General features: G+C 41.3%; 3 protein-coding genes across 5 annotated transcripts in view; all 3 read left to right on the forward strand.

The window, feature by feature from the left end:
• The window catches only part of LOC122871897 (adhesion G-protein coupled receptor G7-like), a 34,416-nt gene extending 20,333 nt beyond the window's left edge, over positions 1-14,083 (forward strand). The window contains exons 13-15 of one of the 2 annotated variants that reach the window (XM_044187468.1): positions 7,925-8,006; positions 8,242-8,400; positions 13,870-14,083. In XM_044187468.1, the coding sequence (XP_044043403.1) occupies positions 7,925-8,006; positions 8,242-8,400; positions 13,870-14,038 (410 nt within the window). In that variant the 3' untranslated portion in view covers positions 14,039-14,083. The remainder of the gene's footprint in view (positions 1-7,924; positions 8,007-8,241; positions 8,401-13,869) is intronic. The other variant, XM_044187466.1, reaches the window with a different exon arrangement.
• LOC122871928 (mucin-17-like) lies at positions 249-7,917 on the forward strand. 2 transcript variants are annotated; one of them, XM_044187550.1, is made up of 10 exons: positions 249-402; positions 1,072-2,602; positions 2,781-2,885; positions 3,046-3,158; positions 3,397-3,537; positions 3,758-3,846; positions 4,682-4,830; positions 5,372-5,485; positions 5,780-5,914; positions 7,528-7,917. In XM_044187550.1, exons 2-10 carry the CDS (start codon positions 1,807-1,809, stop codon positions 7,761-7,763), a joined length of 1,878 nt encoding a protein of 625 aa, XP_044043485.1. In that variant the 5' UTR covers positions 249-402; positions 1,072-1,806; the 3' UTR covers positions 7,764-7,917. The 2 variants fall into 2 exon arrangements, with proteins under 2 accessions (XP_044043485.1, XP_044043486.1); XM_044187551.1 differs by having other exon boundaries at positions 5,780-5,967; positions 7,528-7,678.
• Positions 14,084-18,463: 4,380 nt separating the features above from the next.
• On the forward strand, positions 18,464-24,268 carry LOC122872441 (adhesion G-protein coupled receptor G7-like). The gene is made up of 9 exons (XM_044188688.1): positions 18,464-18,667; positions 19,740-19,844; positions 20,070-20,111; positions 20,350-20,490; positions 20,710-20,798; positions 21,621-21,763; positions 22,382-22,495; positions 22,785-22,972; positions 24,098-24,268. Exons 1-9 carry the CDS (start codon positions 18,617-18,619, stop codon positions 24,266-24,268), a joined length of 1,044 nt encoding a protein of 347 aa, XP_044044623.1. The 5' UTR covers positions 18,464-18,616.
• The last annotated feature ends 4 nt before the right edge of the window (positions 24,269-24,272 follow it).

A 24,272-nucleotide genomic window follows, 5' to 3' on the forward strand; every position in this document is an offset into this window, starting at 1 on the left:
ACAAATGGAAGTTTAATGCACACAAAAAAGTAAGATTTACCGACATACAAGATTAAAATGTGAATAAAAATGATAAAAGTGGAATAAAATGAATAAAACTAAATAGACATTAGCTTAAAACAACACATTTCATTTCAGATGAAATCACCAGCCGAGACGTGGGATTTTTGCAGTGTGGAGTCAAACAGTTAATGAAGAAGCTGAGCTGCTGTTTTATGATTTCACTGTTAGCTTTTATGGAAGTATGATCACACTGGCACTTCCTTTACTGCAGCACAGCTCAGCTCAAATGGCAGAATAACATGAGGAGATTTAATGAACTGGACTAAACACACTCCAACGTCTCCCATCTGAAGCAGTTCACCAACATGGACTTTTGTTTTTTGCTTGTTTTCACTTTGGGTAAGAAAACTTTTTTCTGTTTCTATTTTGGATGTTTCAACAGGACTTTACAGGTGTTTGTGAGTTACAGTATTGGGTTGTTTCTAGCTGTAAAGTGAAAACTGAAGTGGTAAAATGTAGGGCTGGGCGATTTGACTTAAAATACTGACTATATCACAAATAATCTTTCATGTTTATTGTCATAACAACAAATGTAACAATAACGGGTTTCTTATTTCATCACTACATGAATTCTCCTTCTTACAGAACTCCCAAATTCTCAAAAGATTATATATTTTTTAATCTACTGTGCATAATGCACACCTTTCTGTAATCAAGTTATTATCTTGTGTGCTCAAGACTTAAAACAATTATTCAGAACTTTGGGGGCTCTGTACCTTCCTCATGTTGGCTCATTTCTGATTTGTTTGTCCTAATTCCAGTCTGACCAGTTCAAATCTCTGGTCTGGTCTTAAACATCAGCATGTTAGCATTGTCATTATGAGCATGTTAGCGTGCTGATGTTAGCATTTAATTCAAGGCATTGTTGTGTCTAAGTACAGCCTCACAGAGCTGCTAGCATGGCTGTAGACTCTTAGTTGGGTTTTAAAGTTAGTGCACAGTGTGATCGCACAATAACAACTTCTTCCTACAAATGAATTATTGTAATAATTATGTGTCTCCTCACAGCTGTTCATTTGGCCACCTCTAGAACTGGAGCACAGTCCACCACAACAACATCATCAAATTTCACCGATAGAACCACCAGCACTGTGTTCCCAATAAATGCTACTACCACTACTGCCATTTTTGTTCCAACTACTACCACTGTTCCCTTTACTACTACTACTACTTCTACTACTGCTGCTGTTCCTTTTTCTACTCCTACTTCTACCGCTACTGAACAAACCAATGCTACCAGACAAACAACTACCACTTACTACCCAAATACGGCTACTACCACCACCAGTGATCTGATCAATACCACCCCTTATCCCAGTACTGCAACTACTTTAACCACTGCTTCCAACCTACAACCTACAACTACTGATCTAAACAATGCTAGTGACTTCCTCAATACTACTACTATTACTACGAGTGCATATCCCCCGAGTCAACCTATTTCTAATGGTACTATTCTACCTACTCAACCAGAAAGCACTATTGTAACCACTGTTCCGGGGGATACTACTCTTAACTCCAAGAGGTAGTACTGTAACCACTGTTCAAGAAAGTACTACTCTAATTACAGAAGGTACTACTCTAATCCCTGTCTCTGGAGGTACTACTGTAACCACTGTTACAGAAGGTACTACTCTTATTCCAGGAGGTACTACCGTAACTCCAGAGGTTACTAATCTAAGCTCAGATGGTACTACTGTAACCACTGTTCCAGAAAGTACTGTTCTATCCACCAGACCTGAGATGACTGTTCTAACTACCGGATCAGAAAGTACTTCAATAACCACTGAAGTAACATCAGAAAGTCCAGAAACTACTAATAATCCCAGTTATGCTCCTGTTGCTACCACCACTGATCTAATCTATGTTACTACTACTGATCTAACTAATATTACATCCTACCCCACGACTGGTCAAACCACTACTATGTATGACCCCATTACTAATACTACCACCAGCGATCTAACAAATACCACTTATTATCCAAATGCTACTACTACAACTACAAATATTACTTACAATCCCACTACTGATCTTCCTGATACTTCTTATTATTCCATTATAACTGTCACTACTGACTCAATCAATAAAACTGAGTACTTCAATACTACTAGTTTTACAACTGATCTGACCAGTGGGACTAATTACCCTAGTACTACTACCACTGTTGATTTAACTAATACTGCTTACGAACCTAACACTGGACCAACCGATGGTAATACTCCAACTAGTATTCCAACCCATTCCACTCCCTACCCCAATAATTCCACTACTACTGATCCCTTTAGTACTACTACTACTGATCCTTTTAATACTACTACTACTACTATAGATCCCTTTACTACTACTACTACTACTGATCCCTTTACTACTACTGTTCCCTTTACTACTACTACTACTGATCCCTTTACTACTACTACTACTACTACTACTACTACTCCCCCTACTACCACTCCTCTGGTTTGTGCTAATGGTTGGAATTCACTGAATGGTGTCTGTATCTGTCCTGATGAATGGTTCGGAGAGACATGCTCAGAAAGTAAGTTGGGTCTAATTATTTAATTGACTGAAAGTTGCTATGATTTGTTCTTTGTTATGATATCATTATTATATATCGGCCATCGGCCATTAAAAACCCATATTGGTCGACCACTAATTTGGTGGGAATGTTCTCATCAATCCTTTAGGGAAATTCAATTTTACTCTTGTCCTCTTAGAAAGTTTCTGCCAAGCACAAACATTGGACAGATTCACTTTCCCACGCACACCCATCGGCTGGTTTGCATATTCCAAGGAAATCTGTCGAAAAGGAACGAGTGGTGGTAAGTTTCTACCAACCATCAATCTACATACATTCGTCAAGGTATCAGTCCAATTACTGCCATCTCCATCAATCTGTAAATCTAACATCCACCCATCAGGTACCCATAGTATACTGGTGTTTTTGTGTCCACCACTTTAAATTCCACCATTTCCATTCAGCTGGTAAACCACGGGCATCGACCAGATGTTCCACCAATAATGGATCACAGAGTTTCAACCGTCCACCTCAGGTCCTCCAGTGTGACCAGACGCTCAGCGACATACAACAAAATGTGAGAATGACAGTTTTTAACAGGAAACAGTGAAGAAAAGGCTGAATGTTAATTTGTTAAAAACAATCACAGACGCTTGAATGTCCCTTCCAGACATTTCCAGTTTGATAGCCGAGCATTTTTTTATTTGGTAATGATGTAGAAAAGGTAGCTGTGTGCACATCCCATCCCATATTTAGGCAAGGCAAACAATAACAGATTCATGCATGAATAAAAGCAAATGTCTTTCCTCTCTCAGCTTACCAGCCCAGCTAATTTAGAGATGTTGGCGAGCAGCACTCAAATTCTGACCTCCAAACCTGAAGAGCTGACGCCTGAAAACGTTACAGCAGCAGCTCAGATCGCCAACACGCTGCTGCTGTCTCCGAATGCCACAGAGGTATGAACTGCCATTTTCAACAAAACTGAAGAAGAAACTGTACATTTAAACCTGAGTTTCAGTGAGTTTTCATCATCAAGACATTTGACAAAAACAGACACAAAGTTGTTAGAAATCAAAACACTCTGAATTCTACTGTTTGTATCACTCTTAAGATATATTTTGTTATAGCAACGATACTCATTGGCCGGTGTGTCCCGTGTTAATGTTTGTATTGCAGAGCGTCAGGGTGGCAGCAGTAGCTACAATCAGCCAACTGCTGAACGCCAACACGCCGGACGACAGCAAGGAAAACAGCGCTACTCTGGAGTAAATCAAATCTTATCTTTGTTAGAATTACTGCAAGGAATCTGCCACTGCCAGCCTGTCCACATCTCATGTTTAACTGTCCATGTGTTCCATGTTAAAAATGTCCACCTTTACTGACCTATTTTAGCCAAACGTTGGGGAGGTTTTCAGATGACAGAAATGTTTTGGATGGTATTTAGCCAAAACGCCTTGGATTTTAGCTGAAGGGGGGGATTCAGGATTAAATCACGGTTTAATTACCTTGAACATGACATGAGGTGTCCATATTTGTTCTACTGTATTATCAGGCGCAAAGTTGGATATGTCAGAGCTTTCAGAAAAAAAATTCCCTGTTCCTCAATTGTAATTATGCAGAGGGCAGTATAAAAGCCTGGATACTCACAGGAAGCAGCTTTGGCTCGAGGTCAAAAGGACTACAGGAGCCTGGAAGAGATAAGAAAATTCCAATTTCTCATTACATTAGTGTTTAAAGCTGTTTGCTAATTTCCTTGATTTTCTGATTTAGACGAGAAATATCTGATCAAAAATAAATAAAACAAAATTAAGAATCTGACCAAGCGTTTAATATCAATTTATGATCCTCAACAGCGTCCAATACTTGATCTTACAAGCTCTTTTTGGTTGGTACTCAAACAGTATTCTGGTTTAACACAGCGCAAACATTTGGCTATTTGAGTTCAGTTACAGCAGTGCCTAAAGTCACAGGTGTCAGTCACGCTCGGGCTTTCATTTTAGGTGCAAGCCGCCACTGAGCAGACAGGACATCAGATATTTTATCCTGCAAATTTGATGATGATGACGTTAGTATTTCTGTATATCTATATTTTGTGTCCAGCCTCACGATGACCCTGGACCAGCTCTCTGTGAACCTCAGCCAAAGTCTCAACACGAATCAGAGTAAGGTGGTTCAACCAAACCTGGTGGTCCAGTCGGCACAGATCCCTGCTGCAGGCACTCAGGGAGTCCAGTTCACCTCTCTCTCAGGTCAGTGTAATGATTCACTACCACACTGGTCCCGTTTGAAGACGATCACATCACATGATCAGTCCAACCTCTCAGGTGAGGTGGTTTTGTCCATCCAGAGCCGCAGCCAGGATATAAATACAGAGGTCATGAGTGCACCAAAAAGAAAAGGATTTTTCAGATTTTACTTATTGAGTTATTAGCTTCTTCAAGCTTCACTTTCAAATCAATTCCTCTGGAAGACACCTGCTGCAAAACTCAACTGACTAAACTCTGACTCAAATAAGTGTGTCAGGACTATTTTCTCTTCTTAGGAGATTTATGAAATGAGTGACCCAACAAAACAAAAGCCTCGGTTCTCACGAGATGCAGGATGAGCTTGATGTCGGGGACCTACAGAAACCTGAAAGAGACAAAAATAATAATAATACTAAACATTTAAATCTGTTTTGAATTCTTAAAACTAACATTTGTAAGTTTTCACATCAAAGACAACGGAGCATTTTGTGTCATGTTTGTGAACTTTTAATGGTGATGTAATCACTAACAACTCTGTGTTTAGGACCGTCTGGCAGTTTCCTTGCCAACCGAATTCTGCTGTACACCAACACGTCAACAGCTGTGGTGGAAAACAGGTTCCAAGCCAACGGCCTCATATACGTACGATTCTCACCAGGTGAGTTTTCTGCACCTGAGTGAATTTACAAACTGGTATTACTGATATAAAATACTCAAATACTCATGCTCAAATTACTCAGTGAAACAAAACCACACAACAGCACTTACTGCATGGTAGTGTGTAACATAAAGGTTACTTTCGAGAGCTCTGGGTTGTGTATTTATTTAGTAAAAAACTACCTGTAGTTCCACCTGACTGCAAAAAGTTCAGACATTTCAGGTCAAGTTTTGTTAGAGCGCACCCAAATGTTCTATTAATAACAGGGTCGATTTCTTTCTCCTGCGTCTGAAGAAGCTGTCAGTGGTCGTCAGAAGCCGTCGAACGTCTCGCTGGGTTTCGTCCTCTACCAGAACGACCGCTTCTTCAGTTCGAAGCGCTATAGAAGGGGACGGGCCACCATCAGGGTCCTGTCGGCCAGCGTCAAAGGTCAGGAGCGCAGCGTGGTGCCGCAACACGTGGAGATGCTGTTCAGACCAGCAGTAAGAAAACCTGCTTCTGTTAACAACTTTGAAATAGTTCAGATTCAAATGTAATCATCCTTTATCGGCCTGTATTGAGCTTTCTGGCCTCGACCTGAATGCGCACACATGACTTCATGCAGGGGCTTTCAAAGTCTGATACTGTGGGCTACAACTTGAGCCGGTTTTAAAACAAACTGTCCCGTTAGAGCAGCTGAAGCAGCAGTCAGCAGCTCCTGTCTGCAGTGGACCTGTGGACGGACAGACAGCTGTCTCTGGATCACTGTGAGACTGAAGGAAACTTAGAAACAGCAGGATTCTCAGGCAGGTTCTGCAGCAGCTTTCTTCTCTGGTGTCTGAGTGGATCCATGGAGGTTTATTCTGGACGGACGTCAGAGACGATGATGTCCTCTGGAAGTGAAAGTCACACTGAATCTAAAAACACTTGTCTCGTGTCTGTGTGTTCAGATTTGGACTGGGTCATGGATTCAAAAAGGAGTGTGATTTTTGACACAAATTGCAGCAATCGGGCGCTAATCAGGCCAAACTACAATATCTAACTGTTGTTTTCAGAACACCTGCATGCACCGGTCCCTTTCACCTCCCACAGTATCTTTACCTCGCGTCCCCCCAATGACTTGCTTTCATTATTTAATGATTGACTATTTCATTTGCAGTGTGTGCGATAACATTGACTGTTGGTATCACTGTGTGTGTGAGAAGTCAAAGTTTGTTTCAGTGGAATTGTTAATGGTTTGTTTTTATGGCACCAATAAACCTGCTTAATCTGCTGGTGATCCACCATCACAGTGGCTGCTGTGGGATTATTGTCTGTTGTTGTGAAGTAGAAACACGATGAGATAACGTTAGCTCGGGACAAAACTAAACATGGCTTCATGTTCATTAATGATACTGTCTCTTTTATTGGTTTTTATGTCTTTAATCATTCATTCACTGTGGTATTTTATTTCTCTCTCTGTGAAGCACTTTGTACTGTGTTTTGAATAGTTCTCTATAAACAAAGTTCATTATCATTATTATTATTATAAAACTATTGCAGCTAGAACCTGTGAAGTTTTGGGATTTTTGCTTAGAAAAAGACAGTGAAGACAGAAGCTTACGAGATGTTGTATGTGCTCCTGTTTCAGGTGGCGAACGATACGTCTGCTGCACAAAAATATTGCAATTTGCACAAATTTGCACAGAAAAGTTTACTTTGTCACTGTCCACTCTTTCATCTAGTTAGATACTTTCCAAATCCTCTCTAGCAGTGCTGGAAACACTCAAGTGCTGTTCTTAAGAAAAGTTTTTAAGGTACTTAAAAATACTCCACTACATTTCAGAGGGAAATGGTCAACTTTTTACTTCACTACATCTACTTATTTCAGGGCAGGGAGAGTCAGATCTGAACACACAGACATGAAACACACTTTCATTCATAAACGTCCATGAATCCACTTTGAAAACAGACTCCAGAACGTGCCTGAGAAACTTCTGGTTTTTAAGTTTTCTTCAGTATCTTCAGTTTATTCAGTTTATTTATTAAGTATTCCAACTTTGTCTCAAATCTTCTCTGTCTAGCTGTCAGAGAAACTCTAGTGGGGGGCAGAAGAACAAGAACGCCAAGATGGTGCTGCTGTGTATCTACATCAGCCTGCTGGCCTTCATCATCACCTTCCTCTCTGGAGTTGGAAACTCCAGCAGACGCTCAGGTGAAGGTCGACACTCCGGACAACAACATCCCGGACTCTGATGAGCACGTGGAGCCGGACAGAGGCTTGTGCTCGGCGGTGGCGGCTCTGCTGAATTACCGCTGAAATACGTCGCTCGGAGCCGAAGACAACCCAAAACTTCCTTCAGTCTCCATGATGATTTTTTGAAACTCAATATCAACAGTGAGCTGGAAGAACAAGTGTGATTTTAAATGTTGACTTTAAAGCCATTTTAATTGTTGTTTTAACTTCCTGTCTCCTCTTAGGAGTCCCGGCTTTCGTCATGGCGATCACACTGGGAGCCACCTACAGGGTCGACAATCCTCTGGGATACAGACAGGAAGAATTGTGGGTCCATTACTATCATTATTATTTACATCCCTTTTTCTTTTCTTTAATCGTCTTCAAATTCTACATTTTCCTGTTGAACTCTTTAAATTTACTAAATTTAGGATCTTTGGAAACTTTGGATCTAAATCAGAACTGAAAATAAAGTTCTGTGTGTTTTCTCAAAGGTTTGACAAATGTAGTTTCTGTCCTCGACACAGTTCATATTTCACATTTGTTATTCTCCATCCTCTAGTTGCTGGCTTGCAGCTCTGGATAAGGCCAAGCAGTTTAATTTTTGGAAGCCGATGTTTTGGGGTTTCCTCCTTCCGGTCGGTCTGATCCTGATCTACAACATCGTACTGTTGGTTCTGGTCTCTCTGACGACATGCAGGACAAGCCCCGACCTGAACAGGTAACGCCGTCTAAAAAAGGCGTCTCATTACCCGTCCTCTCTGACGTCACGTGTTCACAAACTTCCTCTTCAACTTCCCAGAAACACAGTATCTTAAAACACTGGAGATTTCGGGCATGAAGTCGTAATAGAATAAAGTAGGTTCAAGAGCAAAACAAAGAAATCTCGTAATATTACAACTTTTTTGGGTTCATTTTCAAATTTATTCTGAAAATACTGCAATATTATTATTTAAATATTTCAACTTTGTTCTTGAAATGTGTCTGTCTCCCTCGTCACAGCGGCCCTAAAGCTCTGAGGCAGTCATCGGTTTAGTGAGAAATGTTTCCTCTGACGAAACATTAGAGGATAACTTTAATTCACCCGCCTGTTTTTGTTGTGCAGACACAATCGTTCGTCTTTCAGGAAGAAGTTCCTCACCAGTTTGTCTCTGTCAGTCTCACTGGGTCTGTCCTGGACTCTGGGGTACCTGGTGCTCTCTAACTCAGCTGCTGTCGGCCCTCAAGCTCCTCTGGGTACTCTGCTCCCCCCTACCCTTTGCTCCATTGACAGCTTTCAGACTGTTCGGGCCGACAGGTATCACACCGGGAGCGGTAAGCAGAAAGGCGGCGTGCTTGCTGTTCTGGTCAACAACAGATGGTGTAACCCCGGTCACGTTACTATCAAGCAGATATCGGCCATATTATCTGCCACGTGAATTCTCACATGCCATTGTTGTGGCTGTTTACATCCCCCCCTCTGCTAACCCGGCATCGACGTGCAACGCCATTTACACCGCCATAGCACAACTCCAGACTCAACACCCGAGTGCACTCATATTAATCTCAGGTGACTTCAACCATGTTAGTGTTTCAACAACACTGACTAATTTCACCCAGTATGTGAGTTGTCCTACTAGAGAGGAGAGGACACTGGACCTGCTGTATGCTAACGTTAAGGACGCATAAAGCTCTTCCCCCCTCCACCCCTGGGTAGGTCAGACCACAACCTGGTTCACCTCAAACCCTGCTATATACCTCTGGTTAAAAGGCAGCCTGCGACCACAAGGACAGTGAGGAGATGGTCAGGGGAGGCCTATGAGACAAGGCAGGGATGTTTTGAGGTGACAAACTGGGATACACTCTGTGAGGACATTGATGGGCTCACTGAGTGCATTACTGGCTACATTAACTTCTGTGTGGACTGCAATGTCCCAACCAAGATGGTCCCTTGTTATCCAAATAACAAACCCTGGGTAACAAAGGACATCAAAGACATCCTGAATGCCAAGAGGAGGGCCTTTACTGATGGTAATAGGGAGGTGGTGAGGGCAATCCAGGCCGACCTGAAGGTGAAGATCAGGGAGGCCAAGGAGAAGTACAGGAGGAAGCTGGAGCGGAAACTCCAGAAGAACAACATGAGAGAGGTCTGGAGCGGCATGAAGACCATCACTGGCTTCAGACCGACTGGCAGCAGAGGAGTTGAAGGCAGCTTGGACAGGGCCAACGAACTTAATCTGTTCTTTAACAGATTCAACACACCGGCTCCTGCTCATCCCCCCTCTAATTCAGCTGCTGTCAGCCCTCAAGCTCCTCTGAGTACTCTGCTCCCCCCTACCCATCAGGCTAACAGCCCTCTTCACACTAATGACTCCCCGCCTGTAACCTCTGCTGTGTGCCTGACTACTGACCAGGTGAGAGGACAGCTGATGAAACTCCACTCAAACAAGGCTGCAGGCCCCGATGGAGTTAGCCCCGGGGTGCTAAAAGCTTGTGCCCCCCAGCTATGTGGAGTCCTTCAACATGTCTTCAACCTGAGCCTGAGTCTTCAAAGGGTCCCCATTCTGTGGAAGACATCATGCCTCGTTCCTGTGCCGAAGACGCCACATCCCAGTGGCTCCAAGGACTACAGACCGGTGGCACTGACGTCCCACATAATGAAGACCCTGGAGAGACTAGTGCTGGAACAGCTGTGGCCCATGGTCAGACCCCTCCTGGACCCCCTTCAGTTTGCCTACCAGCTCCGACTGGGAGTTGAGGACGCCATCATCTTCCTGCTTAACCGCATCCACACCCACCTGGACAGGCCGGCAAGCACGGTGAGGATCATGTTTTTTGACTTCTCCAGTGCTTTCAACACCATCCGGCCAGCCCTGCTGGGGGAGAAGCTGGCAGCGATGCAGGTGGATGCCCCCCTTGTGTCCTGGATTGTGGACTACCTGACTGGCAGACCACAGCACGTGCGCCTGCAGCACTGTGTGTCGGACAGTGTGGTCAGCAACACTGGGGCCCCTCAGGGGACTGTCCTCTCTCCCTTCCTCTTCACCATCTATACCACGGACTTCAGCTACCACACAGAGTCCTGCCACCTTCAGAAGTTTTCTGATAACTCTGCTGTGGTGGGATGTATCAGCGGTGGTGATGAGACTGAGTACAGGGCTGTGGTGGATAATTTTGTCTCATGGTGTGAGCAGAACCATCTGCAGCTCAATGCGACAAAGTCTAAGGAGCTGATTGTGGATCTACGGAGGGCCAAGGCACCAGTGACCCCGGGTTCCATTTAGGGGGTCAGTGTGGACATTGTGGAGGATTACAAGTACCTGGGAGTACACTTGGATAACAAACTGGACTGGACCAAGAACACTCAAGCTGTTTACAGGAAGGGCCAGAGCCGCCTCTATTTTCTGAGGAGGCTGAGGTCCTTCAACATCTGCCGGACAATGCTGAAGATGTTTTATGAGTCTGTGGTGGCCAGTGCTGTCCTGTATGCTGTTGCATTCTGGGGCAGCAGGTTGAAGGTAGCGGACGCAAACAGACTCAACAAACTGATCCGTAAGGCCAGTGACATTGTGGGGGTGGAGCTGGACTCTCTGTCGGTGGCGTCAGAGAGGAGGATGCTGGCCAAACTACACGCCATTTTGGACAGTATCTCCCACCCGCTCCATGACGTACTGGTCAAGCAAAGGAGCACCTTCAGCAAAAGACTCATCCCCCCACAATGCACCACAGAGCGCCACAGGAAGTCATTCCTGCCTGTGGCCATCAAACTCTTTAACTCCTCCCTCTAAGTGTTAGTCTGTATGACCCTAGGTCACTAAACTGGACATTGATCATTACATCTCTGCCATACTTGAATAATTGTGCAATATTCTGTGTAATACTCCCGTGCAATATTTAGTTTTCCTATGTTAGTTTTTCCTATTTATGGATATTGAGATTATATACCTCCATTATTGCTGTGCAATATCTTAATAATCTCAATAAGCTACACTTAACTTGACAGTACATGCACCACTACTTATTACTTATTTTATTACATTGTATTATTATACTGTATTATCATCATCAACCGGTAAAGCCACTTGGTACTTCACACTTATTTTATCTTATACTTATACCCACCTGGTACTTAGTTTATTTTCTGACCTGTTTTTATAGTGTTTTATAGTATATTATATTTTTTTGCTAATACTTTCTCCTGTGTGCACTGACGTAAAGGCAAGCTACTATAACAAAGAGTTTCCCTTCTGGGATCAATAAAGTATTTCTGATTCTGATTCTGATTCTAACTATCAAATAAGGAAGTGCTTGGACAAACCAGGGATGCCAAGAAACAGGTAGTGACTTATAATGTTTTGAGACAGTAGTTTGAAGATTGAATCATTTTTTTAATAAATAACTGGAGTTATGCTTTTAATTCTGAACTCACAAGAGCATATTGATTTTTGAAGTCTGAATGGATTTCCCTGAGTTAATCTGCAAAGTCATGGGTATGGGTCTTTCTTGCTAATATAACCTGCAGTGCTAACTTGCTTGTTTTCAGTTTTCTGCTGGCCTGCCATTGTCCTCATTCCATCCCACGCTGCCTTCAAAATGTTGTTGCTTAAATTTTCCTCTTGCTTATTTTTATATTGTAACTTGAGACAAAGGGTGTAGGGTACGCACATCCAAACAAACTTTTACAGGTCCTTGATCAAAAAACAAACTTGAGAAGAATCAAACAAAAGATCTGCACACTGTGCTAGTAGCTCCCGTCAATGTTTATTGAGCAACGTTTCAATCTAACAGAGATCTTCGTCAGGCATTGGATTTGACAATGGCGGCATAAAAACTAAGCTAAACAAGGTCCAGATGCAAATTCAAGAAATGACCCAACAATGAACAAAGAAAGAGACCCAGACTAAATACCCCAGGGGAGGTGAGACAATGAGACACAGGTGCAAACAATCAAGGAAGGGCCAACAATCAAAACTTTAGGGAAAACAAAGACAGGAAGTAAAAACACAAGACACACAAGGGAAGGAGAATACTACAAAATAAAACAGGAAATAAAAATCCTTAAACTACCACAAAACATCACAAACTGGCACGGGATGTGCACGGACCAGGACCGGAGGGCTCTGCAGCAGGTGATTAAAACTGCTCAGAAGATCATTGATACCAACCTACCGAGCATCTGTGATATCGGTGAGATGAGGTGAGAACCCAAAGGATACTAAAGGACAGCCCAGCCCCCCACCCCCAGCCACAGATACAGAAGCATCTGCTGTCAGACTACAGAGCAGCTTCTTCCCTCAGGCTGTGAGACTGCTACTCATCCTCACCACGCCACCATGTAAAATAGTTTGATTTGTATGAATTATTATTTATACACCGATATATCATTTTTGTATATAACATATATAACGCAACTAAATCTTGTTTCATGTTGTAAAATGATAAATAAATCAAACTTGTAACCTTGTAAAGACAGGAAAACTTTTTTGTTCGTATTACTATTCGTAAAATAGTATTACCTTATTACCATTTCCTGGCTCTGCTTCATGCTAAATTATCCACGATGTCATCAAAGTCCAATGTATTGACCAGTTTGCTCTCAATTGCCATGAGAGAAAGTGCCTTGAGGCAATTTAGTGTCATCTTAGTCCTCAGTTCATTTTTAATCGTGGACAGGAGAGAGAATGACCATAGTAGGACAGGTGTCCGGCTGACTGTTAATGTTATCACAGCAGCTAGCAGGATTCGGCATGGCACTGGCATCTGTAATGTTGTTTTGGAATAATAAATGTGTTAATTTAAAACATTTTTTGGAGCATCAGCCTCAAGATCTGTTTTTCTCTCTGAGCTTTTCCGCTCCACCTTTTCGGCTCTTTATCCATATCATTTGATTATTTCCTGCTTGACCTCTGACTTTACATGGATAGACGGATCCACTTAAAAGGCAGGGGGTAGGATGGTCGGTACCACTTCCTGCACCTGCCTTACAGTATAGGTAGCCTACTGACAATTTTGGGACAGTGTAACCCCTAATCAGATGGGCTGTTCCAACATCAACAGGCCATGGCCACCAGGTCCTACGGTCCTGTTTAAAAGAGGTTGGACTGGGGCTTATTATTAGATTTGAAAACTACTCATATTGAGTTTGAACTACAATAAATAAAAGGAATAAATATAGAGGCTAACCTTTGTCTTCCTGCTCTCGTGTTTTCAGGGGTTTCAGATATTCGTCCTCTTCACAGCCAGAACGCCGACCTTCAGAGCCACCATGTCCCGGTCTGTCCAGTACGTCTTGTCTGTCAGCATCCAGCTCAACAACACAAAGTACAGTTTGCAGAAGTACTCGAGGAGGAAGACCAACTACGAGTTCTACAAAGACCTGAAAAACTCGTCCGCCACCAAAACCCTGTAGCAACTCTAACCTTCACAGTGAAGAGATTGATGCTTTGGTGCAAATATACATATTCTTGTAAGAAAATATTTGATGAAGTGTATATTTTTCTAAATGTAGGAAAGGGTCAGATAAACTGACACCTGATGAAGATCCTCGTCATATCAAAAAAGCTCCTCTAATCAGTATTTTTTGTTGACATGGATCATGGAGGATAAAATAAAATGCTGAGCACCCGACAGCTGCAATTTGCACAAAACGCACTCCAGAACTCAGCAGACCATGGCAACATACTGCCAGCCAGGCTAAAGAGACTTCTTTTGCCCCCAAGTGGCCAAAACCTAAATTAATGCAGCTTTAATGAAAAAGTTGTAGCAGTATTGGACAGCATTCTTTCTTGTTTTCTGTTCTGATGGCTGCTTTTTTGATGCATCCACACAAGTTTTTGCAAGAGCTTGGAAGTATACATTTTTTTTAAGAGTAAAAATCTGGAAATGTATCTGCATCTACTTTAAATATCAAGCAACTAACAGCTCCTTTGCATTTAGAGGAACTTATGATGATGCTGCCTGGACGTCAAGTTTTTGGGGGTGGAAACCCCAGAGCAGACCCAGGCCCAAGTGACTCAGGTTGAAAGAGCTGTTTTGCCACCAAATTGCACTTTTTTCAGTTATGAGGTATTTGTACTTTGCTTTATCATTTTTGATTTAATGCTACTTTATACTTCTACTTCTCTACTTTACAGAGGAAAATGTTTTTATCCACTACATGTATCTGACAGTATTTTAGTTACTAGTTATTTTTCTGATAAAATTTTTCATCCTCTAACATTTTTTTTTTGTTGAAATAATACTACTAACAATTTCATTTCAATTAATTATTCAACAATATTTATAATATACAATACACTGTGAAAGGAGCCATTCTTTATACTTTTATTTTTGAGACTTTTCTGCTGAAAATATTTCTGCAGGACATCCCTGTAAAGGAATATTTCTACATTGTTGTTGTTGTGGTTATTTTTATATTAATAATGGATCAAAATGCTTTTGGTTTGATATGAAAATGTGAAGTTTTAAATCTGGAATTCAACCTCAAACTAAACTTGACTGTGACTGAAAGATATTGATGACATTTTCCTTTATGATTTTATATGTTTGACAGTAAAGGCTGATAATCACTCAGGTATGTGTCAAGACAAATGTATGATTTGTGATATTGGGTTATATGAATAAATCTGACTTGACTTAAATAAAATGTGCTTTAAATGTGCTTTTCTGTTTGTCTTCCCCGAATGGCAGACAGAGAAAATACTGTCAAATATACTACATAATGTTTTTACTTTTTACTGTGAAGATTTCACAGTTTTAAGGTAAAATCTAAACAAACCAAAACATGAAAACAGGACAGGAAGTTGCTGTCACAAAACTCACTGAAAACACAGTGAAATGAAAGTATAGAAAACAACTGACTGTAGAGTTTAACGAGGTTCGTATTGCTTTGATTCTGCATAGACGTGACTTTGCTGAACATGTGACAGTTTTACAGTCAGTGGCTGAGACAGTTTCCTTCTGGTGATTGATTATATTTTTCAAATCAAACAAATTATAATAAAACTTTACAGAAGCTACAAATTTACAAGTTGCAGGAATTTTATCATTTGACTTTCAGGCTTCACTCACTGATTTGTGGTTGTCTTTGTGTCTGATTTCACCTGCAATCAATCAACAAATTGAACTTTATTGATATAGCACCTTGCATACAGGTAAGAGTTGTTCAAAGTGCATCACAGGTGATTTATAAGATGGACAAATGGAAGTTTAATGCACACAAAAAAGTAAGATTTACCGACATACAAGATTAAAATGTGAATAAAAATGATAAAAGTGGAATAAAATGAATAAAACTAAATAGACATTAGCTTAAAACAACACATTTCATTTCAGATGAAATCACCAGCCGAGACGTGGGATTTTTTGCAGTGTGGAGTCAAACAGTTAATGAAGAAGCTGAGCTGCTGTTTTATGATTTCACTGTTAGCTTTTTATGGAAGTATGATCACACTGGCACTTCCTTTACTGCAGCACAGCTCAGCTCAAATGGCAGAATAACATGAGGAGATTTAATGAACTGGACTAAACACACTCCAACGTCTCCCATCTGAAGCAGTTCACCAACATGGACTTTTGTTTTTTGCTCGTTTTCACTTTGGGTAAGAAAACTTTTTTCTGTTTCTATTTTGGATGTTTCAACAGGACTTTACAGGTGTTTGTGAGTTACAGTATTGGGTTGTTTCTAGCTGTAAAGTGAAAACTGAAGTGGTAAAATGTAGGGCTGGGCGATTTGACTTAAAATACTGACTATATCACAAATAATCTTTCATGTTTATTGTCATAACAACAAATGTAACAATAACGGGTTTCTTATTTCATCACTACATGAATTCTCCTTCTTACAGAACTCCCAAATTCTCAAAAGATTATATATTTTTTAATCTACTGTGCATAATGCACACCTTTCTGTAATCAAGTTATTATCTTGTGTGCTCAAGACTTAAAACAATTATTCAGAACTTTGGGGGCTCTGTACCTTCCTCATGTTGGCTCATTTCTGATTTGTTTGTCCTAATTCCAGTCTGACCAGTTCAAATCTCTGGTCTGGTCTTAAACATCAGCATGTTAGCATTGTCATTATGAGCATGTTAGCGTGCTGATGTTAGCATTTAATTCAAGGCATTGTTGTGTCTAAGTACAGCCTCACAGAGCTGCTAGCATGGCTGTAGACTCTTAGTTGGGTTTTAAAGTTAGTGCACAGTGTGATCGCACAATAACAACTTCTTCCTACAAATGAATTATTGTAATAATTATGTGTCTCCTCACAGCTGTTCATTTGGCCACCTCTAGAACTGGAGCACAGTCCACCACAACAACATCATCAAATTTCACCGATAGAACCACCAGCACTGTGTTCCCAATAAATGCTACTACCACTACTGCCATTTTTGTTCCAACTACTACCACTGTTCCCTTTACTACTACTACTACTTCTACTACTGCTGCTGTTCCTTTTTCTACTCCTACTTCTACCGCTACTGAACAAACCAATGCTACCAGACAAACAACTACCACTTACTACCCAAATAAGGCTACTACCACCACCAGTGATCTGATCAATACCACCCCTTATCCCAGTACTGCAACTACTTTAACCACTGATTCCAACCTCCAACCTACAACTACTGATCTAAACAATGCTAGTGACTTCCTCAATACTACTACTATTAGTACGAGTGCATATCCCCCGAGTCAACCTATTTCTAATGGTACTATTCTACCTACTCAACCAGAAAGCACTATTGTAACCACTGTTCCGGGGGATACTACTCTAACTCCAAGAGGTAGTACTCTAACAACGGTTTCAGAGGATACTACTCAAATTCCAAGAAGTACTACTGTAACCATTGTTCAAGAAAGTACTACTCTAATTACAGAAGGTACTACTCTAATCCCTGTCCCTGGAGGTACTACTGTAACCACTGCTACAGAAGGTACTACTCTTATTCCAGGAGGTACTACTGTAACTCCAGAGGTTACTAATCTAAGCTCAGATGGTACTACTGTAACCACTGTTCCAGAAATTACTGTTCTATCCACCAGACCGGAGATGACTGTTCTAACTACCGGATCAGAAAGTACTTCAATAACCATTGAAGTAACATCAGGAAGTCCAGAAACTACTAACAATCCCAGTTCTGCTCCTGTTGCTACCACCACTGATCTAATCTATGTTACTACTACTGATCTAACTAATACTACTTCCTACCCCACGACTGGTCAAACCAGTACTATGTATGACCCCATTACTAATACTACCACCAGCGATCCAACAAATACCACTTATTATCCAAATGCTACTACTACAACTACAAATATTACTTACAATCCCACTACTGATCTTCCTGATACTTCTTATTATTCCACTATAACTGTCACTACTGACTCAATCAATCAAACTGAGTACTTCAATACTACTAGTTTTACAACTGATCTGACCAGTGGGACTGACTACCCTAGTACTACTACCACTGTTGATTTAACCAATACTGCTTACGAACCTAACACTGGACCAACCGATGGTAATACTCCAACTAGTATTCCAACCCATTCCACTCCCTACCCCCATAATTCCACTACTACTGATCCCTTTACTACTACTACTACTGATCCCTTTACTACTACTGATCCCTTTAATACTACTACTACTACTACTACTGATCCCTTTACTACTACTACTACTACTACTGATCCCTTTACTACTACTACTACTACTACTGATCCCTTTAATACTACCACTACTACTACTGATCCCTTTACTACTACTACTACTACTGATCCCTTTAATACTACTACTACTACTACTGATCCCTTTACTACTACTACTACTACTGTTCCCTTTTCTACTACTACTACTGATCCCTTTACTACTACTACTACTACTACTCCTACTCCTACTTCTACTACTCCCCCTACTACCACTCCTCTGGTTTGTGTTAATGGTGGGAATTTACTGAATGGTGTCTGTATCTGTCCTGATGAATGGACCGGAAAGACATGCTCAGAAGGTAAGTTAGGTCTAATTATTTAATTGACTGAGAGTTGCTATGATTTGTTCCCGAGCTGATCTAAAAACTGTGAAATCCTCTAGCTCTACCATCTGCCCAAAGAGTCCACTTTGTACCAAAAAATATACATTTATTGAGTACTTACTATTGATCTCCAGTGAAGCTAACACATTGGCTGCCAACATGGCTTTAGAGTTTTAGTTTTGTTTGATTGCATGGTCTTTTGATTCATGAATTTAAACTTCTACCACTGCTGCAAAATACAATCAATGAGTCACACGCTTACCATATTGTTAAAGTCCGGTCACACCAGCATTTAAACGGTAACATTTTGCGGTGAAATCAATTCATTCCAATGGAATCGCAGCGATTAGTGGATTTGATCGCAGGGTCGAAGTAAATCTGTGCATATTTGTTACCTGGAGTTCACCATTTGTGGATCTTTCTCAGATTTTTATGACATCACGCCACAATCTAACGTCACACAACAATCAGTCGGCCGATTAATTGGGGAAATTTTCTGCCATTTTGACATAATCGGCATAGGTCGATGCCCGTGCTGACGAGGCCGATAAACAAAAAATGTCTGCCCTGTGCTGTAACTCTCGTGCACCCTGCTGTGAACATTTGCCTAAATTTCCTCAGTCACCATCGTCTTTTCTAAATGTTAACACGTTTCTCCTGAATGACAGCAAATCTAATCTAAAACCGTTACTGGCTAGCGTTAAATATATATCATGTTACAATGTATAGAATAATGCAGTCGAATGACGGCGCTTCTGACATACTGTACCCCGCTCTCCCTTCAATACCAATCACGTTGTGAAATCTACAGCATAACCCAATGTAGTTTTCTATTTCATTAATTAATAAAATTCCATCTAAAATAATATGTTACTGGCTAAGATAACCCTGTAAATTAGATTGTATTATACATGTCTTTTCTTTGTTATGATATCGTTATTATATATCGGCCATCGGCCATTAAAAACCCATATGGTCGACCACTAATTTGGTGGGAATGTTCTCATCAATCCTTTAGGGAAATTCAATTTTACTCCTGTCCTCTTAGAAAACTTCTGCCGAGCACAAACGTTGGACGGATTCACTTTCCCACGCACACCCATTGGCTGGTTTGCATATTCCAAGGAAATCTGTCGAAAAGGAACGAGTGGTGGTAAGTTTCTACCAACCATCAATCTACATACATTCATCAAGGTATCAGTCCAATTACTGCCATCGCCATCAACCTGTAAATCTAACATCCACCCATCAGGTACCCATAGTATACTGGTGTTTTTGTGTCCACCACTTTAAATTCCACCATTTCCATCCAGCTGGTAAACCACAGGCATTGACCAGATGTTCCACCAATAATGGATCACAGTTTTGTCCACCTCAGGTCCTCAAGTGTGACCAGACGCTCAGCGACATACAACAAAATGTAAGAATGACAGTTTTTAACAGGAAACAGTGAAGAAAAGGCTGAATGTTAATTTGTTAAAAACAATCACAGACGCTTGAATGTCCCTTCCAGACATTTCCAGTTTGATAGCCGAGCATTTTTTTATTTGGTAATGATGTAGAAAAGGTAGCTGTGTGCACATCCCATCCCATATTTAGGCAAGGCAAACGATAACAGATTCATGCATGAATAAAAGTAAATGTCTTTCCTCTCTCAGCTTACCAGCTCAGCTAATTTAGAGATGCTGGCGAGCAGCACTCAAATTCTGACCTCCAAACCTGAAGAGCTGACGGCTGAAAACGTTACAGCAGCAGCTCAGATCGCCAACACGCTGCTGCTGTCTCCGAACGCCACAGAGGTATGAACTGTCATTTTCAACAAAACAGAAGAAGAAACTGTACATTTAAACCTGAGTTTCAGTGAGTTTTCATCATCAAGACATTTGACAAAAACAGACACAAAATTCTAGAAATCAAAACACTCTGAATTCTACTGTTTGTATCACTCTTAAGATATATTTTGTTATAGCAACGATACTCATTGGCCGGTGTGTCCCGTGTTAATGTTTGTATTGCAGAGCGTCAGGGTGGCAGCAGTAGCTACAATCAGCCAACTGCTGAACGCCAACACGCCGGACGACAGCAAGGAAAACAGCGCTACTCTGGAGTAAATCAAATCTTATCTTTGTTAGAATTACTGCAAGGAATCTGCCACTGCCAGCCTGTCCACATCTCATGTTTAACTGTCCATGTGTTCCATGTTAAAAATGTCCACCTTTACTGACCGATTTTAGGGTTGGGGAGGTTTTCAGATGACAGAAATGTGTTGGATGGTATTTAGCCAAAACACCTTGGATTTTAGCTGAAGGGGGGGATTCAGGATTAAATCAGGGTTTAATTACCTTGAATGTGACATGAGGTGTCCATATTTGTTCTACTGTATTATCAGGCGCAAAGTTGGATATGTCAGAGCTTTCAGAAAAAAAATTCCCTGTTCCTCAATTGTAATTATGCAGAGGGCAGTATAAAAGCCTGGATACTCACAGGAAGCAGCTTTGGCTCGAGGTCAAAAGGACTACAGGAGCCCGGAAGAGACAAGAAAAATCCAATTTCTCATTACATCAGTGTTTAAAGCTGTTTGCTAATTTCCTTGATTTTCTGATTTAGACGAGAAATATCTGATCAAAAATAAATAAAACAAGATTAAGAATCTGACCAAGCGTTTAATACCAATTTATGATCCTCAACAGCTTCCAATACTTGATCTTACAAGCTCTTTTTGGTTGGTACTCAAACAGTATTCTGGTTTAACACAGCGCTAACATTTGAGTTCAGTTACAGCAGTGCCTAAAGTCGCAGGTGTCAGTCACGCTCGGGCTTTCATTTCAGGTGCAAGCCGCCACTGAGCAGACAGGACATCAGATATTTTATCCTGCAAATTTGATGATGATGATGTTAGTATTTCTGTATATCTATATTTTGTGTCCAGCCTCACGATGACCCTGGACCAGCTCTCTGTGAACCTCAGCCAAAGTCTCAACACGAGTCAGGTGGTTCAACCAAACCTGGTGGTCCAGTCGGAACAGATCCCTGCTGCAGGCACTCAGGGAGTCCAGTTCACCTCTCTCTCAGGTCAGTGTAATGATTCACTACCAGACTGGTCCCGTTTGAAGACGATCAAATCACATGATCAGACCAACCTCTCAGGTGGAAGTCTGCATTTTGAAAGCTTTTTTAAACTGAGGGTCAGTGATTCTGAGGTGGTTTTGTCCATCCGGAGCCGCAGCCAGGATATAAATACAGAGGTCATGAGTGCACCAAAAAGAAAAGGATTTTTCAGATTTTACTTATTGAGTTATTAGCTGTTGAGATTTATTTTCTTTAAGCTTCACTTTCAAATCAATTCCTCTGGAAGACACCTGCTGCAAAACTCAACTGACTAAACTCTGACTCAAATAAGTGTGTCAGGACTATTTTCTCTTCTTAGGAGATTTATGAAATGATGGACCCAACAAAACAAAAGCCTCGGTTCTCACGAGATGCAGGATGAGCTTGATGTCGGGGACCTACAGAAACCTGAAAGAGACAAAAATAATAATAATACTAAACATTTAAATCTGTTTTGCAAATTAACATCTTGAATTCTTAAAACTAATATTTGTAAGTTTTCGCATCAAAGACAACGGAGCATTTTGTGTCATGTTTGTGAACTTTTAATGTTGATGTAATCACTAACAACTCTGTGTTTAGGACCGTCTGGCAGTTTCCTTGCCAACCGAATTCTGCTGTACACCAACACGTCAACAGCTGTGGTGGAAAACAGGTTCCAAGCCAACGCCCTCATATACGTACGATTCCCACCAGGTGAGTTTTCTGCACCTGAGTGAATTTACAAACTGGTATTACTGATGTAAAATACTGCTACTGCTGTCAGGCTCAAATTACTCAGTGAAACAAAACCACACAACAGCACTTACTGCATGGTAGTGTGTAACATAAAGGTTACTTTCGAGAGCTCTGGGTTGTGTATTTTTTAGCAAAAAAAAGTTCCACCTGACTGCAAAAAGTTCAGACATTTCAGGTCAAGTTTTGTTAGAGCGCACCCAAATGTTCTATTAATAACAGGGTCGATTTCTTTCTCCTGCGTCTGAAGAAGCTGTCAGTGGTCGTCAGAAGCCGTCGAACGTCTCGCTGGGTTTCGTCCTCTACCAGAACGACCGCTTCTTCAGGTCAAAGCGCTACAGAAGGGGGCGGGCCCCCATCATGGTCCTGTCGGCCAGCGTCAAAGGTCAGGAGCGCAGCGTGGTGCCGCAACACGTGGAGATGCTGTTCAGACCAGCAGTAAGAAAACCTGCTTCTGTTAACAACTTTGAAATAGTTCAGATTCAAATGTAATCATCCTTTATCGGCCTGTATTGAGCTTTCTGGCCTCGACCTGAATGCGCACACATGACTTCATGCAGGGGCTTTCAAAGTCTGATACTGTGGGCTACAACTTGAGCCGGTTTTAAAACAAACTGTCACGTTAGAGCAGCTGAAGCAGCAGTCAGCAGCTCCTGTCTGCAGTGGACCTGTGGACGGACAGACAGCTGTCTCTGGATCACTGTGAGACTGAAGGAAACTTAGAAACAGCAGGATTCTCAGGCAGGTTCTGCAGCCGCTTTCTTCTCTGGTGTCTGAGTGGATCCATGGAGGTTTATTCTGGACGGACGTCAGAGACGATGATGTCCTCTGGAAGTGAAAGTCACACTGAATCTAAAAACACTTGTCTCGTGTCTGTGTGTTCAGATTTGGACTGGGTCATGGATTCAAAAAGGAGTGTGATTTTTGACACAAATTGCAGCAATCGGGCGCTAATCAGGCCAAACTACAATATCTAACTGTTGTTTTCAGAACACCTGCATGCACCGGTCCCTTTCACCTCCCACAGTATCTTTACCTCGCGTCCCCCCAATGACTTGCTTTCATTATTTAATGATTGACTATTTTATTTGCAGTGTGTGAGATAACATTGACTGTTGGTATCACTGTGTGTGTGAGAAGTCACAGTTTGTTTCAGTGGAACTGTTAATGGTTTGTTTTTATGGCACCAATAAACCTGCTTAATCTGCTGGTGATCCACCATCACAGTGGCTGCTGTGGGATTATTGTCTGTTGTTGTGAAGTAGAAACACGATGAGATAACGTTAGCCCGGGACAAAATTCAAACATGGCTTCATGTCCATTAATGATACTGTCTCTTTTATTGGCTTTTATGTCTTTAATCATTCATTCACTGTGGTATTTTATTTCTCTCTCTGTGAAGCACTTTGTACTGTGTTTTGAATAGTTCTCTATAAACAAAGTTCATTATTATTATTATTATAAAACTATTGCAGCTAGAACCTGTGAAGTTTTGGGATTTTTGCTTAGAAAAAGACAGTGAAGACAGAAGCTTACGAGATGTTGTATGTGCTCCTGTTTCAGGTGGCGAACGATACGTCTCTGTACGACTTCGCCTGTGTTTTCTGGAACTACAGTCTGAAAGATTGGAGCACTGACGGCTGCTCTAAAGGAAACGCTTCAGACGGAGTCGTGAGATGTTTCTGCAACCACACCACCAACTTCGCCGCTCTCTGGGTGAATATATTAGACTAAAGCT

This window comes from Siniperca chuatsi, linkage group LG24, assembly GCF_020085105.1.
Source record: "Siniperca chuatsi isolate FFG_IHB_CAS linkage group LG24, ASM2008510v1, whole genome shotgun sequence".
Taxonomy (NCBI): Eukaryota; Metazoa; Chordata; class Actinopteri; order Centrarchiformes; family Sinipercidae; genus Siniperca; species Siniperca chuatsi.

Bases quoted from the DNA above. Each gene is read 5' to 3' on its own strand.
- LOC122872441 (XM_044188688.1), top strand. From the start codon at position 18,617: ATGGTGTCTGTATCTGTCCTGATGAATGGACCGGAAAGACATGCTCAG. The intron at 18,668-19,739 runs GTAAGTTAGGTC...CTGTCCTCTTAG, and splicing joins CGGAAAGACATGCTCAGAAG to AAAACTTCTGCCGAGCACAA. The intron at 19,845-20,069 runs GTAAGTTTCTAC...TGTCCACCTCAG, and splicing joins TCGAAAAGGAACGAGTGGTG to GTCCTCAAGTGTGACCAGAC.
- LOC122871928 (XM_044187550.1), top strand. From the start codon at position 1,807: ATGACTGTTCTAACTACCGGATCAGAAAGTACTTCAATAACCACTGAA. The intron at 2,603-2,780 runs GTAAGTTGGGTC...TTGTCCTCTTAG, and splicing joins CGGAGAGACATGCTCAGAAA to AAAGTTTCTGCCAAGCACAA. The intron at 3,159-3,396 runs GTGAGAATGACA...TTCCTCTCTCAG, and splicing joins TCAGCGACATACAACAAAAT to CTTACCAGCCCAGCTAATTT.